The sequence below is a fragment of the Convolutriloba macropyga genome, chromosome 9 (assembly GCF_964194025.1).
Source record: "Convolutriloba macropyga chromosome 9, txConMacr16.3, whole genome shotgun sequence".
Lineage (NCBI taxonomy): Eukaryota > Metazoa > Xenacoelomorpha > Acoela > Convolutidae > Convolutriloba > Convolutriloba macropyga.
In genome coordinates this window covers 32,648,047-32,666,957 of record NC_134476.1, presented here as the reverse complement: position 1 = coordinate 32,666,957, position 18,911 = coordinate 32,648,047, and the positions used below count along the sequence as shown (strand labels likewise).

Here is an 18,911-nt window from a genome sequence, read left to right as displayed (position 1 = left end):
CCCAGGTTCAAACTCAACCAAACAAACTAGCCGTAACTCCAGAACAAACTTAAATCACACCCTAGGGAGGAGGAGAGATGCTACTGCAGGAGACAAACTAGCACAAGTCATTATGGGTCTTAATATAAACAAATAACGAACTAATTTACGGCAAAGCAGTGGTATGCTAAATGGATGAAAAGAGCAAGAAATTTACTAGCCGTAACTCCAGAATAAACTTAAGTCACACCCTAGCAAAACTCAATCCTAAACAACCGATCAGCATACCAACAATATTAAACAAACTACAACAAAATTTAAGTAATATGCAGCGCTTTTGTAGTCTAAGAAAGCTGGAAAAGTTAAGAAACAATCTATCCGTAACTCCAGAATAAACTTATGTCACACCCTAGAAGGTAAAAAACCAAACCAACTAACAATCATACGGTTACACGCAAACATTCAGCAGCAAAAGTTAATATACTACAACAGGAAGGCTAGTAAATTAGTAAAGTTGAAAAGTCAAAGGACAATTCAGCCGTAACTCGAGAATAAACTTAAGTCACACCCTAGAAAGCTATAAGACCTAAACATTAAACCAGCAAACTAGCATAATCAACATACTACAGCAAAAACAACAACATGTTTCATCATATATGACATACTACATCGAAAATCGGAAAAGTAGCGAAGAAAACGAAAAACGGAGTTTTGGGAGAGCGACGTTATTGAAAAAAAAAACGGAACACGGAGAATTGGAAAGTTAAAGAGCGAAAAGGACACGGACGGAACGGTACATAAGAGAGCGACGAGAAAAATTTATAAGGATTCGATCAATTTTTTCTGTAGGCCGGAGTTTGTTAAAATTTTCACAACCTTTTATGTTTATTGAGATTTACTCAATTTACGAATCTCCCGCACTGAATTTTATTTTCGCACGTGTAATAAGACTTGCCAAGTCTTGGGCAATTCTGACAAGTCTTAAGTGTGTTATGATCATAGCTCTGAATTAGTACTGATATCTAGACTTAGAATTAGACTTGCCTAGTGCCGATATTGATTTGGCGTTCGGTACGGGTTCCTTGTTGGAGAAATTGATTTCTGACAACCTTGTCAAAAATTTATGCCTTTGTCCAATTTTTTCTATTTTTGGTCAGCTTTTTGCAATTTCTTGAAAAGGGAACGGTAATCCACTAAACTGGACAACTTTATTCTCGAAAATACGGTTTATCAATATTCGGTATTGATTTTCTCAAGTTTTTTTTAGAATTGCCTCAAAATTGACCAAAAACTTTCAAAATCGAACAATTTAGCATTTTTCTCTCAATTTTCTCTATATGAGAGGTTATTTTTGGTTATACTAACCCACTATATCAATTTTCTCGAATTTTTGGTTAATATACCAAAAAATTTCAAAATCGGTGTTTTTTCGTCTCAGAAATTATGTTAGTGGGGCTAATGGTAACCGACTACCCACAATATTATTCAAACAATTGTTTGGATTCGCTTCCCATCCTAAGTCAAAAGTTCTTTGGCTGGGGTCCTTGCCGTCTAAATAAATTTTCTTTATAATCAATTTACTGCAAAAAATAATTTTCAAATTTCGGTTCTGTCTTACAGTTTTTTTTGGAGTCGTCTCAGCCGATTCTTTGTCTGAAAACTCTTAATTGCTCGTACAATAGCGAAGCCCAAAAGTTGGGGGTAATTGTGATTCACAAGCTGAGTTATCTGTAATATCCGTTCCAAAGTAAAATTTGTATTGGAAGACACCGACTTTATGTTGGATGACTTTGTCTGAACGGTGAATTTCAGTTCCAAAGGCTTCACCTTTTTAAAATCGTAACTGTAGTATTTTGGGTATCAGTCTCACGTAAATTCTTCGTATCATTTTTCCACCCTTGCGTGTAAACTCGTTCGACTTTCAATGTCGGGTACGGAGGTACGGAGTTCGTCACTAAAAAAATGACAATTGGCTTAACATTGTCCGAAAAAAACCCGGAGTGGCACCAAAAATATAGCTGATAATAGTACAAAACAGACTACCGATAATGTTTCAATTCATCACGAAAAGGCATAAATTGAACGTCATAAGTTTTTTATGAAGCAACGTATAAGCTCTGTACGTTCATAGCCACAAGTGAGAGTTTAGACGGCAACGTTTTTGATGCTCTTTTACTGGTTTTTTCTATGATGTTATTGACGTCAGAATCGGTTCATAATCGATCAACAATCGTCTAAAGAACCTAAAAATATTAAGCCAAAAACCGCCTTATTCGATACATATCATGGTATTATTTACTTAAAATTAGGTTATACGAACTTTTCCGGAACTTTTGTGTATATTAGACGCAATTCTATACGTAATTTAAATACTCGATTCTGATTGGATGATATATTTCTCGCTTACATCTATTTAGTTACTAACAATGCCAATGAAAGAGGCTTTAGAAAAATGACAAAATTTGGAATCATTGTACTTTATACTAAAAAATCTCAAAAAAATTAGTTTTTAAGATGACATCGTTAGATTTTTCAACAGTTAATTAACGATTTCAGCTCAGCCATTTGTCGAATGCAGCCAGGTAACCAAAAAAAAGAATATCGGCGAAGAATTCAAATCAACCAATAAACTTGCAATATGGATTCATAATCTTGCAAGTTACTTGGAAGTTTAATTCCAAGTCTTGGAAAATACTTGCAAGATGATTCTAATCTAGTAAAAATTTTGCAGTAGAAGACGTATGTAATCCCTTGCAAGATATTGAATGGTTTGATTACTAGGGATAACTTCGCGCAATGATTTTATGTCTCAGCAGTTTCGGTGAAATGCATACAAAGAGACTAATAAGGTGGAAGTCTCTAAACACCACTTAATGTTCTCCGGGGTTTATCTGTTTATCCCGTTCTTGGGGACAAAAAGTATAAAACGTCAGATAAAAAAATTGGACAAGCAAAAATTGCATAAAAAAGACCGCAAGACTAATATAATTGCCACATAATTAGTTTGAGAGCAAGTAAAAACCGAAGAGTACTCAATCATTGTACTCCAAGTCTATTTATTTTCTACTTTTGCTGTTTTTTTATCTGTTTTCGCTATGAAAACAGTTAATTTGAAGTCTCAGTGATTTTCATTTTATTAACACTAATCGAGGTGCCAGTTAGAAATCATACGGCAATCAGGCAAACGTAGAACTCTCCCATAACACTATCGTATTCTCAAGTTTCCTCTCGCTGCGCTGCCACGAGTGCTAAATATCAAGAGTGCACAAAATTGGGTCCGATCAGCAAGGTAAAAAATTATTGAGCTTCTGACATACCAATTGTAGAGCAGCTGCAACAAATGGTGCATCTGGTATGTTTCCAGGGTGACAGCATTCCATGAGGAACGACAGTCTCTTCATCCCACAGTGGATCGCAACCCAGTCCACAGCACGCATCACACTCGGAACCTGCTCAACACGCAATTAACACACTTTTTCTATGAGCTTGAACACACGAGAATATCAGTTCTTTCTGATTTTTGACATTTGAAACTCTGATTTAATGTTTGACATCTGATACATAAACAATCCGCTGATAATATCTGAAGTTTAAGAAGCAAATAAAAAATGTAATTTCTATATTGACATCCGACCAACCTGAGGATGTCTGGAGTCTCCAGAGTGGTGATGGTGTCTTCCTCCGGGTCCACCTGGTCCAGACATACCCATTGGGTTCCCATAGGAGTCGGTGGCCAGCTGTGACTTGCCTCCGAATAAGGAACCAGTGCCGAAGTTGTCAGAGGAGTTGGGATCGAACTCGTCCACTGAATAAAAAATAATACTTCAGATTTAACAAATCTTGGACTTGTAAGTTATATTATATATGTAAATTGTTTTGTGTTTACCACAATAGTAAAACTATTTTGTTATACTAACTTTATACTTTTCCTTAAATTTTTGCCAAACTACTGCCAGATGTCAAAGAATGTACTTCCTGCAAGGCTATTTGCAGGAACTGCCTACAACGGAATTTTTAGAGCAAAAATAGACAACCGTTCTTCTGGAAAAATTCCAATCTTGCATTTTTTAAAGTCTGAAAACTTAATCTTGAATCTTGATTTAGAAAGACATGCGATATAAGTACGGTACAAACGGTACAATTGTAATAAACTGATGAAGTGTGAACAAATACTGACTGTCTCTGGAGTCTTCCCTCTCTGAGTCATTTTGGTCCCCTCTTCCTGTGCCTGCCCCTGCTCCCTTCTGCAGTTTGTTTTTGAACTTCTTGAACAGACTGGACTTGTCTTTGCCTCCTCCACTCAATGCCTCAGAGGGTACAACCACCAAGGACAGTGAGAGAGCTGCGTCACTCGGTTTGTGAAAAATGACCTGCAAATGAAACCTCTACCTCTTACACTGGAAACAATTATTAGAGGCTTTCAACGTGATTTTTACTTGTGATGGCTCAAGGGATATTAAAGAACAGATAGTATTTGGAAACTTATATGTCTTGAATATTATAAGGTTTAGAAACTTTAATCTACCAAATAGTAATTTAACAAATAGCATTTGTAAATTTGTATGTCTTGAGTATTATAAGGTTTGAAAACTTTAATTTACCTGTCTAAAAACGGAACAGAAAATTTTCAATAAGAATTCACTTAGTGAGAAGGGATGGCAACGAGATAGCAGAATAATTCCAGCTAGAGTTTGAGGAATATAACTTTTTGAACCTTACTTACATGTAGTGAAAACCTTAGGAACCAAAACCAGCACAAAATTACGAAGTGAAACGATGCAAAGCGGAAATCAAAAAGAACACTTATGATGAGCATGACCTCATAAATATTAACACCAAAGTTTATACCAAAAGGTGGCCGCCGTATTGGCCAACAGGACGTTTAGACGACAACCAAAAAATGAGAAAATTAACCGACAATTTAAGTAAAATGAGCAATATTCTAAAGCTGTGATTTGCCAATTTAAAACACTATTTCGTAAGTGGACAAATATACCGCAGTTTTTTCATCAATCACTGTAACGAAGGTCTATCCGTGGTCGGACCGTATTTACCGCATCTGGCCATGCCTCGCGGGCCATGGCCATGACTCAGCTGCCCGTTGGACTTTTATGACCAATAATGATAAAACTGTCGGCTAAATTTCTCATTTTTTCCTTGTCGGCTAAACGCCCTGTCGGCCAACTTTCCTAGCACCATACCAAAGTATTAAAATGTTTTTGGTTATAGGTTTGTGATATAAATTTACCTAAATTTGGCAGTTTTGTATTTTAGTAACTATCATTGTCTGATTTAGTTTTTTGCGAGGAATAGTTTGATGCCACCATTCGATTTCAAAAAACATAGTTTCAAAAACAGAATTTCAGTGTTTTTTCCTCAAAGAATTTTATTTTCGCATGCTCTGCTCCCATTCACTATTAAACAAAATTTTTTAGACTGGATAAAAAATGATTTTTCAATCCTTTCCTGAAAAAATGAAGTAAGTACCTTTCTCCGAGCAAGATGTTTTGCAGAGGGTGCATTTAGAGGACCCACAGCTGACCCTGCAGAGTCCACACTGTCCCCATCACCACCCCCTCCCCCAGTAGTGTCCTGGCTGCTATTGGGGCCTCCCTTCTCTCCACTGTCACCCACCCCTCCCCCAGTTGAGGTTGTGGCCGAAGCCACTGAGCTACCGCCACCGCTTTTCTTCAACTCTAAAAACAACAAAAACAAAATTGCCAATCATGACCAAGAGCCGACAGTCTACGAAAATGTCTTGCTTGTATGCTCTTTTGACAAATTTCTTAGTTTGACAAATTTACTGGTCGGAAATAAGATCATTAGTGGTCACTACAGACCTCCAAATCGGGCATAATTGACCGATTTGTGCAGGTGGATTTCACACGCAATCTTAATACATTAGTTCTCTGGAAAAAAAACTTATGTTCGCTGAATTGGCTTGGATTGAAATATTTTGAATGTATGATTTAACCTCAATTATGGAAGAGGGGATATGTGTGCGTTTAATCATCGATAAAACATGCAAGTGTTTTCACTCAATATTGCATCGAAGAAAGCAACTTAGAATAAAAGAATGTAGAATCGCTGTTTCAAGCTTTTTTGAAGCTGTTTGCAAAATTTTGTCAGTGTATGCTATTTTGTAATGTCAGTCTTCTCCACAAAACCACCCTAAAAGCGCTCTGTGGACAGCACTAATGGATTAATCTAGGTGTAGTTCAAGTTTCCGTAAGTGAATTCTGTAGATCAAAAATAAGGAGAACTCGAACCTCTTAATTAAGAGGTTTGCTTTGACCAGTAATATTTTTTTTTCAAGTTGCAATTATAAAACATCACAACTAATTGTAAATTTTTGCTAGAAAATATAGAATCAGGGCGAATCGACAACAAGAGTTTGCATATGATTTTCTAACCTGTCAAACGCGAAACAAATAATTCAACTCGCGAAGTTCCCAACGTTTTTTACAAGTCGAAAACGCTATGAGTTGCTTGATCCTACAATCGTATCTTCAGTTATGTATTTTAATATAGTCATATACCTGTTAAACGAACAGATTGAGCAGTACATATGTAAATTTTATTAATCTCTCTATCAATTTCCTGCTTCAAATCTTATAAAACAGTTGAATATGTTAACAAAGCAACCAGAATCGAGAAATATTTTGAAACCAAAAAATCACCTTTAATGCTAGTTATCTTCAAGATCGTCCTTATATGGTAATTAAATTTGAATATTATTATCCAGATCGCCATTGAAACTTGAGCTGAAAATTTTAAAAAAAATGTAGGAAATTTAGTAAAGTAAAATTTAGATTTGTCACCAGTAATTCTTTACAGTTTCAAGACTCAAAGAAAACAATTGAAACGATTTGACCAAAAATTTCCAAAACCAAAAAAAAATTTTCTCAAAATTTAGTTATGAAATTTTTTAAAACTATTTATTCTGCTGGTTACAAAATAAAGAACGAATAATATTTTTCCCAGTATCAAAAAAATTTTATTTGGAAAATCAAAGATATCAGGCAATTTAGATTTCTCAAAGTAGCAAAAATCATTGCTGAAAATGTAAAACTAACAGCAAAAAATGACTTTATTTCTACGGCCCATTTACAAATGATATGATGTAAAATAGCACATTACTATGTGATAAATAGCACCGGCACCGGGGTTGGGGCGTAAGATATATATAGCTGGAAACAAGCACATATTTGAGATCTAATAAAGAAGTTTTGGCCGATTATGCTCATGAAACATCAAAAACGACAAAATATTTCGAAAATTTTCAAAAAATTCTTTGCAACCTATAGTGTCAATTTTATTTTTACTTTATTTTTACCGGTAAAATTGCCTCAAGAAGTTGGCACTCAACTTTCCAAAAAACAATCAAGACCTAAAGGAATTGTGGAGACCAGCATGAGAGGAGCGAATCCAACATAATCATTTTGGACAGGTCTTAGTCTACTTTTCTTTATGCAGCATATCTATTGCTTCTTTGAATATTCGAAAGCCCTAAAAAATGTAACAAATGGAAAAGGGTGGGAAAAAATGCTTTGGGAAAGAACGCGATTTCAATAGTGTCCTCAACAATTGATTTATTTGTTCATGCGTTTTCCAGGGCCAAAATTTCTTTATTGTAAAAAATTCAAATTTACCAGTTTTTACTCAACAACCACGCTAAAAAAGAACCTAAAACGAAATAAGATAGGTTGTGAGGTAGAAATAATTGCAGTTGAGACGTTACTCATCCGGATTTGAATTTTCAAAAAGTGAGGCAAAATTTCTGCTCAAACACCTTTACAAAAACCATGAGCAAAATTACATGATTATTTGATCAAGAATTACATCGTTTTCTGAACAAAAAGGAGTCCAATTCAAGAGAAGTTTAGAGAAGAATTAACCTTCACTTCTTTTAAACTATACAAAAACCAAGCTCTTCCGTTTATGAATTCCCAAAATCAGGACTTAAGTTCAGGTTCTCTGTGTATTCTTATAAAAACTTAAATTTTCTTCTGAATCAGGCATAATTCAGACTACATCTGTCATTGTCAGAAATGCTTCAGTTTAATAGATAAAGTCAAAACCAGATGTGGGATATGTATTGGTCTAATTCGTGTTCATAGACATTATGTTTCTGAAAAAATCCTTAAATTCCATCAGACCTAAGAATGAGTCAGCTATTGTTAGAAATCACCGTTGCAGCCTCAATAAAGTCATGACGGGGAAGCCGGAGAACAAATTTAGACATCATACTTTTAGCAGTTCTGGGGGTGTTCTCACTGTTGTCGTTGGCGTTGTCAGAACACACACTCCCACTCACATCCGGACTTTCCTGGACTTGATGCTGTTGTTGATTAGAACTTCCACCGGACATACCACTTTTCGTGTCTCTTTTCGTTAAGGTACCTGGATTAGAAATCACAGCAACTTGTTTCAAATCATTGCCAAGGTTTGTGTCTCAAAAATTTTTTAATAAGAAGTGATAATTAAGTTCCGTTTTTGGTTCTGAAAAATCTCAGCTCAAGTCCTTACCAAAAGATTCCTGGCAAGGTATGCTCATAATGTTAACTATGACGCCGCCACGATCAACTGATTTCTCGCATTCATATGGTTTGCTATCATGCTTTGCATCAAGAACTATGGTGATTCAATATAGCTATAAAAAGTTTCCTATTGTAAGTGCAGATATACATACAAACGGAAAGTGTACACTTTCTCTGTTCCCTAGTCGAGACCTGCTTTTATTATTTCAAGATTCTTACAAAACGATGTTAGTCTTGTACGAATCTTTTAAGACTTTGCGAGAATAGCATTGAATCGACTTGGGCAGAGTGGTTTACTAAAAATAAATTGATCAATTTAATTACAAATATCAATTTTATGAGAAAGTATAATTAAACGTTCGCCAACCATAATCATAGTAAAATTAGCATGGGTCTCAAAAACAAGGTCCTAATGAAAAACTGAAAACGCGGTCGATTGACCCGAGAAATGTGAACGAGGCTCTTTACCATGTTCGTGTATGTTGTGTGGTGGCTGTGCCCTGACAGAGATGAAGCATGTCCTCATGACCTCTGCAGATCCATAGCTGTCAAACACACTGTCCAGCATACCACTGAATGCCACCAGACGGAATACCTCTCCGTGGTTCTCCCGAATGTACTGCATCAGTAGACGGATGTACGTCTTGGCATTCTGAAAAAATTTTTGAAAATGAATGTTATCATTTGCCTGTCATTTTTTTTCTAATTGGTATGCCTTCCATGTCATCGTTAAACTTTACTGGTTATCTTGTCGATATCATGTTTTTCGTTACTCATCCAATGATCTATCAAGTTTGTATATGTCTTGAAGTTTTCTCGCTATGTAAAATGGCAAGATCTTGGCATTGCTGAAATACTCTGCAGCATGTTTCTAAATCAAGACTATCAAGTTTCTGTTGAGGGGATCTAAGGAATCGCAAATACTGTGATATCGAAACAGTACTGGATTTAACCAGCATGTCTTATTTGTAAGCCTAGTGTGAGAGCAATTCCAGCAAACGGTCTTAAGCTCCCGAACTTGGGCATCGCCTATATCCCATTTTCGTATTCTTTATTGTTTCTCAATGCTTCATTTCTCAGCCAAGAATACGTTGAACAAATAAGGCATCATATCAAATTATGTGACGTTCATCTTAAGTACATCTTACATAAGGTTGCTCTTTCTCATACCTCAAACAAATTTTTTCACGGGTTCTTACAGTGTCGAATGTCCTCTGAGGAGCATCAACCACTCTAGTGACGACAGTCTTGAACACACTGCATACGATGGCACTCTCAATGTCTGCCTCCAAACCCTCCTCCTCCGCATTCACTCTGAACCTGTTCCCATATCCACCCGATGGATCATCCACCCCTCCACCCCCTGACCCATGTGCATACTTTTTCCAAGGTTCTAAAACATACTTTGTTTTTTTTGCATACACTTGTTCAAGTTGTGAATTAGCCGAAACTGGAGTAATGTATAATTAGAAGTCTTCAATACACGTGACTTTTTTGTTTTGACAATGGTAGATTTTGGACAAAAGGGAAATGACATTGATATTGGTGCTAAAAATCATTCATTGAGTGAACTAGGTCATTTAAATGATAATATGATCGCGCAATTCAACGTGAATTCGACATCTAATGATTGAATCCCATGACGTAACACATATAGAAGCAGTTAAAAAGCGACATGAAAAGATAAAAATAGCAATCGTATTAGGAAAATCATTTCAGGGTGAAACGGTTAACAAGAAAGGCGACAGTTGCAGATATAGCGTTCGATTCCTGTAAGTCGTACTTATTTTCTGTAATCGCTCTTGCAGTCTTGAAGCAATGTGGAAATTTGAAACAAAAGCTTCGATATAATTGAGTGCAGGAGATCACGGAACTCTTTAATCCACAGAATCAGTAGAGAATTGCAGACATGGAATTTGACCTCAAATGAAAGGTACACACATTCTATCTGATATGCAATCTTTAACTGCTTTATTTTTTGTCAATCTTCGAAAAAAAAAATTGGGGCAGATAGTTGTAAGTGGTTTTTGCAGTCCTTGAGTTATTTGTTTGCAGGCTTTTGAATGTTTTATCGGCAGTTATGTGCATTTAATTTTACGTAATTATAAACGCGCTTCGGTAAAAAATAATTCAAAATTGGCCTCTTGAAAGAAACTAATAATTATTAATAAAACAAATAAATGTTTGCACCGAAAGTCCTGCACAAGCAAATAAGACAATTGACTTAACATTTGAATGTGTTTTGAAAAAAATCCCTTCACGATTTTCATGACATAGTGAAAGTCATGAAGGTTCTCTTTCGAAAGGATCACGTAATTTTTTCGACTGCTCAATTTTCAGTAGATTGCTTCAAAAGTTGTTACCACCTATTACGGAAGAAGTTGTCGTTAAAACTTGGTAAATCCCCTGCACAAGTATATAAGTATAACAACATAGCAGCAATTAATTTAATACCACATAAAACAATTGATCTATAACTCTAATGTCTTTTGAGAAAAACCTCCCTATATTTGAAAACCAATTAAAAAGCTTTATCAAGCTTTATCGTGAATTAAATCTCGTGAATCCAATGAATTTACAGATACGCCAATAAATTTTTTATGATTAATAGATTAGTACACAATTTATAAGCCTTTTCATAAATTCATAAAAAGAAATTTTCTGTAGGAAATTTGCTTGTATGTTCTGATAAATTTTTGCATTGAATGCCGCATTGTGCTCCATTATTAACGTTCGAAGTGCCCAAAAAATTTTACCAATTGAAAATTAATTTTTAAGCAAGAACAAGAATTAGTGATCAAAAATTGTTATACATGGGAGGAAACCTATTTTTGCCAAATGTCACTAACAAGAGCTTCAAAGGCTATCCAATCATCTGACACACAGCTCACGGTCCTTGAGTTTTTTAAATATATTTCTAGCTCTTAGCAAATTTTTTGAAATTAAGTGTAAAAATAATGGTGCAGCGAGTGTTCGAATAATAGCGATAGAATTTTTTTGAGCCTCTCGTTTTATTGAGAGGTGATTTTCATTGTTTGAACCATTGTAGACACCAAATTAATGGTGACCAATTGATCATGTTTTTTAACGTAGTATGCACTTTGTTCTATAAAAATATACCATTTGAAACCAAAAGTCAACAATAATTTGAGAAGAACAAAAAGTAAAACTTTTGATATCTTTTTCAGAAAAAGAATGTAGGATTATTTTATTATAGTTTTTGTCTCCATTAACTATTTGTGACTATTATCTTGATCAAAATATTAGATTTGAAAAACCCTCTTTTCTCCAGAATTTATTAAAAATAGAGTGACTTTGGAATAATATTACGACTTATGACACTACATAAGCACAGTTCCCATTTATTTTGCAAGATAAAACTTCACAGGTTTTGTTGCCCATAATTTGTTTGAATACTTTTAGAAATAACCAGATTTAAAAATTTTAGTCAAACTTTGAGAGAAGCGTGCCAATAAAAATTATAGCCAATTGTTGTATATCTAAAAAGATCAGAACGATATTTTAACAGGAGCATTTCGCGTTGAACTCATAATACAAAAATAGAAAAATTACAAATTCCTATTATATTCTCCAGGAAAAATTTTGTAATTGTCCTCCATAGAAAACAACGCAAAGTTAGGTTTTCAAATCACGCTGGAAGAAGTGTGAAAAAATTTTTTATCGATATTTACGGAAAATTGTAGTAGTAAAATTTGATACAGAAATTTCATTCCCATGAAAATTTTCATTTCTCTACAAAATCTATTATAAGCAGGTTAATTAAATTTCGAGCCTCAGCTGGCACATTTTGGCATCACTCTATGCAAAATCCATAGTAGTAAAAGTCCATGTGGCCAGAAATATTTTAACTGGTTGTTGATAGCGGACTTTGTTATAACGCATAGCTTGTTATAATTTTTTGATATCGTACGACAGAAGTTGCAACGTAAAACAATTGAAGGTCGGAATGTCAACAATTCGACTCTTTTTATATCAGTTTATCTTACTATACTGTGAGACTATGTTTCTCAAAGTAATGCAATAAACCTATTTTATGTTGTCCCGATTGTGTTTTTCAAGTTTAAGATAGGTAACATATATTTCCTTCTTTTACGATTTCATCTTTTTTTGTCAAATAGTGACACTTTCGGGTTAGGGCGTTGTTCATTGTAATTCTTTTCATTCCATTTTTATACCATGGTCTATCCTTGATTTCAATTAATACTTATTGCTATTTCATCTGTCACAAAAATAGGCCTGCAGCGTAAACTAAAACCCCCTTAAATTGCTCTTGTTAATTATCATGGACGATTATTTACTACAGAAAAGAACTCACACTATGGAAAAGTTATAGTCAGAGAAATCTCATTTATGACAAAGTTGCAGTCCCACCAAATTTGGTTGATTTTAGGACTTTATGAAAACGATGCTCGATAATATGAAAACTATTAAAATGATAAATTCGGCCGATTTCAAAATTCGATGAACCCTAGCATAATTAGATCGGTGAAGAAGTCATGAGCACTCTGATAGTTTGCAATAAAAACCTACCCAGGTTAGAAAAGATTTCCAAACTTCATAGCTCAAATACAACTCCTTCAATGTGCGATTTAGCTGAAATTGCTTTAGATGTCAACATTTTCTCAAGCAACCTGCACATACCAGAGTAAGAAATTTTCGATTTGTTTATGGCCTTCTTTTAATGATCACTAGATGAATGCATTATCCACGAACAAGATGTACCTATCTCTCTGCTAGTTGGAAGAATTTTTCACGTATATCAAAATCAGAATTGCTCACAAAATTAAGCAATGTGGCACAAATTTCGGTTTTAGTAGGTTTCTAAAAATTCATCGTCTCCTTCCAACTCAGCGTTTTTTTTTTGCATTGAGAAGAAGCGACTAGAAAACGACGAAAAATGCTATCAATAAAACGAGACGGTTTCTTTTGAAAGAAAATGACGTAAGAAACGAAAAAACGACGAAAAAAAGATCATTTCATACAATTAAAGGGCGATTTAAACGAAAGAAACGAACGAAAATGAAGAAAACGACGAAAAAACGACGAAAAACGACGAATAAACGAAGAAAAATGACGAAAAACGACGAAAAAGACAATTTCTTACAAAGAGATTGTCGTTCTTCGTCGTTATCCTCAACACGGGTATAATTTATAATACTACTTTAAAATGTCTTCCTCTTCCGAATTATTGATGGATATTGCTTTGCTTTCACAAGATTGAGTCAATTTACTGACGAATTATGCATCTTGTGATATATAAAAATGGCAAGTAAGAAGAAAAAGCAGCTTAATCTTACCTGGTAGGGGATAGTTGGCAGATTGACATGACCCAAGGAGAGCGTGCATGAAGTCTATCACTTCGAACAACTCATGTTTGGCTGCAAAGTGGCAGAGACTCCGCTTGAACTAAACACAGCAGAGAAACATAATTCAACAACAAGTTATCACGTGAATTTTTAAAAGATGTAATATTTTTTCATATTCCTTCAAGGGATTGTGGTTTTCCGAATCATATCTTTTATCTTTTACGAAACTGCCCAAATCTGGTATTTTGGAGCGCTTTAATCTAAAAATAATTCGTGAAGAGACTTCCGAGGCTGAGGTATGCGTTTGAAATTGTCCTGATCAAACCATTTCGAGCTCACACCTGACCATTTTGCGCTCGAAATTACACGGCAACTGAGCCCACTTGAGTCTGATCAGAGGCAGATTCGAGCGCGGTCTGATCAGGACAATTTTGAACGCACACCTCAGCTTGGGTTGTGAAATGTGAGTGCGTAACGATGCAAAGCTGAAATTGGATACTTGCATTAAATGAATACAAAATACAATGTGAAAAAACAATAAACAATGAACGATGGACAAATCACAATCAGGGTCACAAAATAATATAAGAAACTTCAGATTTTTTGTGAACAAACTATAAAGAGATGAAGCATTATATAGTTTCGCTTGACTTACAATTAATTATTTAAACCCCTCGTTTAATCAAAAATATGAAACCTAGTTAAAGGTAAATGCGGTACAATTAAGTTCTATTAAAAATTTTCTGGACAACTGATAGTCACATTTCAGTTCAACTAAAATCTTATTATATAAATGATGAATGTGTTGTGAAGATATGATAAAAATGATTGCAACAAAGTGTACTTGTTTTTTGTTGTGGGTGTGTAGCTTGCTGAGACAGGTGAGAGCTTGACCCCTGGCAGTCATGGAGAAACTCGGTCTTCTCAGCTCACAGTAGGCCATTGTAGATCGGAAACAGCCCACTTCTCGAACCAGACGCGTCAGCATGCAGATCATGGCACCCACAATTGTCAGATTCTAAACAAACATGGAGGTTTTGATCAATTTGGTAGAAGAGTTAAAACTGCATATCATCCGTGAACACTTGTGATTCAGCGTTCATAAGGGCTACATGCAACTTCTAGTTAGTCTATTGACACTGTACCATACTATACTCCAGAAGAAAATTGAGGAACTATATCAAAGAATTTTTAATTAGTTAACTTCTTGTTTTAAAACGTATTGGACAGCATCAATGGCTAAGTTAAATACCAATTTTTTTTCAAATTTTTTTACGGTCGCAAAAAATTTCAAATTCCGTCGAAAAGTCTTAGAATCTATTTCTTAAACAAACTGCCAATTTTTTTGTCATAAACTTATCCCACCTTCTCCTTGGAATTGTCTCCCCCTCCGTTATTCCCACTGGTTGCACTGGCATTAGACGTTGGGGTTCCATGGTTGCCACCTCCCAGCCCAATCAGGTTCTCTTCAGACCCTCCCTTCCTGCCTTTTCCTCCTTTAGCAGTAGACGTCTTCCTCTGCTCTTTCCGGGAGAGGATCAATCCCACTTGTGACATGGACATGAGGGTCTCCAACAGAGGTAGGATCAGTTCAATCACAGCCTGGGAGACGCCACGATTGGTAAGGACGTACAGGGCGCGTAAAATGACCTGAAATTCCATATATCGCATATGTAAAATCGTAACCAATGGCCTAAAACCACAACTATCAGAATTTTAGGTGTGAAATATTTCTTTAAGTCGAACGAACAATTAAGCAATGCAACTAGAGACAATATAACAGCTGCAAACACCAGACAACCCTTAAGAGAACATTCAGCTCTGTTTTGGGAACAAGCTACCAAGTAGATTAGGTTCAGTAATGACTTTAACAAGAAACGAAAAGTGAAGTAATTTTGTTAGAGTGTTACCTTGAACTCTCAGAAATTTCGGGTATTCTATTAAAGATTTGGGACCTGTGGTGCACTGATTGATAGTTGGCAGAACTTTGGCGCTTGATGCTATCATATGTACTGTTATCACAAAGTGTGGAATCATAATAAATGTCATCAATGAACTGTTACCATGAAAGTCTCTGTAAAGAGTTAAAACCATCTCTTTCAATCTCTTGCGTAATTTATATGTAGGCATCCTAGCTCTCATGAGGTCCAATAGGAGCATATAAAAAGCCACTGCTACGTAGCTGAAGTTCATAAACCAATTATAGCGTATTACTGACCTCAATGCATTGTACGGGGATTTATATGAAATTGCGTTCTATACTGAATACTAGCTCGCTGTAATCCGCGAGTAGCTTGTTGCAACAAAAAACACCGTTAGTTGTCACTGACATCAATTATAACTGAAAGAAACAGAGTTTTACAAAATTCGTAATTTTGGCCAAATCTGAAAATTTTTACAAGTTGAGACCGAAAATTTGTCCACCCCCCCCCCCCCATTTTTTGAAGCCGATATGGCTGAACCAAGCTGGGGTCACCATCACCCTAGGATAGCCCTAAGCTATTTATAAACCAGGATTGGTAGTTCCAGCTTTACCCAGTCCGGAGCTATTAACATTTATGAGGGGAAAAAGTGATAATTTTGGGGAAAAATCCGAAATTCGCAATTTTGGAGTTTAATGAACACTAGTCATACTAGGGTGCAATAAGGCCCTGAGCCTACGCTTGATTCGGCGGAGTACGAACCATACCCCCCAAACCGCCCTAAGTAAACAAAGGACCCGGAAACACATAACTCGTAAAGCAACTAAGTATAAGTCGACTTGCCGGCCAATTTGAACTTTATGCTTGTTACGGACGTAAAGCGCAACCGGACCGTAACCCTACAGCACATAAGCGGACGTGCGGGCGGTACCCTAGGAATTCCCCTATGTAAACAAATTGCACGTGAGAACAGAAAAATCCGGAGTCCGCATATATGTAAATTTGGCAGCCATCTTGACTGATATCTATTAGGTAAGTTCGATATTCGACACGTTGAAGTTTTACGGCATTGGTATGACGGAATGTAAACAAAGTAGCCAATAGCATTATGGCAAGTGGAAACGTGGTGCAATAATGACGGTTATTTGCTTTGAGTAAACAAACTGTTTGCTCGGCTCAGTATAAAAGCGGCTTACACTATAAGCGCAGCGCAGAAGTTGCTAACCGTGAACGAGTTAATATTCGATTGTTTGGCATAGTTTGCCGGTATTATTGAGCGAGAGGCTCTTGTTAATCGTTATTAAGCGTCGTTGCGTTAACTTTGCCGAAGCGATTGAGCGCGATGCTCTGAATAGTCGCTGTTATAGAATTAGAGTTATTTTGCGAAGTTTGCCTGATTTGATTGAGCGAGAAGCTCTGAGTAGTCTTTGCAGTTCGGTTACATTATTGAGCACCGATTGCTGTTGTAAGTGAGCGAGAGGCTCTGGAACTTGCGTTATTTGATTGAGCAAGCGGCTCAGATTAGTTATAGCTATTTGGCAGAGTTTGCCTGATTGAGCGAAAAGCTCGGACTTATTGTTGTTGTTAGACTGTGGTTCATCAGTCTGTTAATAGCTGAGGGATAATTCCAGCTGTTTGATTGAGTTTGAGTATAAGCGGCAATCGGTATTACTGTAGAGTTCGATTGAGAAATAACTTAGTTATTGTTCCAAGCTTGTGGTTGCTTGTGTTAGAATTAGTTGTAATAGTTATTTTCATTGTCGTAGTGCATGTTACCTGATGCCTATTGAGTTATTGCAATTAGCTATTACAGTTACTTAATTTAAGTGTTTTACCATCGACACTCTTGAACAGCCAAGAGCATAGTACGGGAAATCTATTGTTGTTAAGAAGAAGACGAACCACCAAACTAAAAACCTTTCGAATTGTGAGATCTGGGCGCTATCGTTTTCCCGTGATAGGCAGCCTATTAAAAATTCAGAATCTTACATCATATAACAAATACTTTTATAGTAAACAAAAAATAGAAAAATTTTTATCCTTCTTTTGGATTTTTGATTCATTGCTGTTCGCGGAAATTGGAAGTAAGGACAACCCAACTCAGCTTTGCATATACATAAAACGAGGTGCAAAGTCAATTGCTTAACTTCATAATTCGTAATTCTAAGCAACCATACCAATCCTGTATCAAGTGCTGTGACTACAATATTTTCGAAAATTTAAACGAGCTACTTTAAAGATGGCTCGTTTAAAGTTAACAGATTGCTGATAACCTCATAGTTGAAAGTTCCATCATCTTGGATATAATGCACCGTTCCACTCGGTTCCAGGTAACCACCAGCCGAACACACTTTCATTCCAATTCCACCTTTAGAACCCAACTTGCCACCACCTAGCACTCCTGAAAACCCGTCAAGGGACTTCAGACTCCCGTTCAGTTCGTCACCCGGATCGGAGATCATGTTATTGCCTGGAGCCAGAGTAGCAAAAGAATAAGCGGAACGATCCCTGGACACTAATTTGGAGGTCAAACTGTCAGTTGCAGACGCAGCTGTCAATCTAGAACTTCCGGGAAAGTCGCCGTCATGAACGTTAGAATCCGTTTTCAAGATCCGGTTCGAATATCCGGCAGTGTTCAATAACGTCGGTTTGTTTTCATCTTGAGATCCACGTAAAGATTTTGAAACCTGTATGTCTAAATCACATTCAAAGCTTTCTTGGCGTTCTAAAGATTTCGCTTTGTTTGTTGAACTACAGTCGCTTTCTAAGCTGTCCTCGTGTTTGAGTTTGGAGGGGTCACTGCTTGTGTCGACACTCAGTTTGTCTGTGTTGTCATTGCACCCATCTGCCGATTCGTCCGCTTCAGTCACTATTTCGGGAATGTCGCACAATTTTTCCCCTCTGTAGTCGTCATCGTGGTCAATCGAAACCTGATAAAGAACACAATTGAAGTAACACGTACAAAAATACTCCAATTTTTTTTTTTAAAAGGCGTCTCCAAATAGGTAAAATAGTACGCTTGTTGGGCTAGGAACATTCTTGGGTGTTGAGAAAAAGAATTTAATTGTTCAGACAACTAATAGATTATTTGCTTATTGAAAAATCTTGCTTGAAATTTTAAACGGTCGTTTTTTTTTCTCTCG

General features: G+C 36.2%; 2 protein-coding genes across 2 annotated transcripts in view; one reads left to right on the top strand and one right to left on the bottom strand.

Moving 5' to 3' along the window:
- Positions 1 to 18,911, top strand: part of LOC142345738 (tetraspanin-3-like) — a 550,337-nt gene that overhangs the window by 272,496 nt on the left and 258,930 nt on the right. The window lies entirely within an intron of this gene.
- The window catches only part of LOC142346187 (protein unc-80 homolog), a 151,187-nt gene that overhangs the window by 125,468 nt on the left and 6,808 nt on the right, over positions 1 to 18,911 (bottom strand). The window contains exons 7-17 of the mRNA XM_075398696.1: positions 18,042 to 18,698; positions 15,212 to 15,496; positions 14,691 to 14,864; positions 13,838 to 13,946; positions 9,719 to 9,912; positions 8,988 to 9,171; positions 8,230 to 8,382; positions 5,467 to 5,675; positions 4,157 to 4,349; positions 3,618 to 3,784; positions 3,297 to 3,428 (exon numbers count right to left, since the gene is read on the bottom strand). Of these exons, the coding sequence (XP_075254811.1) occupies positions 3,297 to 3,428; positions 3,618 to 3,784; positions 4,157 to 4,349; positions 5,467 to 5,675; positions 8,230 to 8,382; positions 8,988 to 9,171; positions 9,719 to 9,912; positions 13,838 to 13,946; positions 14,691 to 14,864; positions 15,212 to 15,496; positions 18,042 to 18,698 (2,457 nt within the window). The remainder of the gene's footprint in view (positions 1 to 3,296; positions 3,429 to 3,617; positions 3,785 to 4,156; positions 4,350 to 5,466; positions 5,676 to 8,229; positions 8,383 to 8,987; positions 9,172 to 9,718; positions 9,913 to 13,837; positions 13,947 to 14,690; positions 14,865 to 15,211; positions 15,497 to 18,041; positions 18,699 to 18,911) is intronic.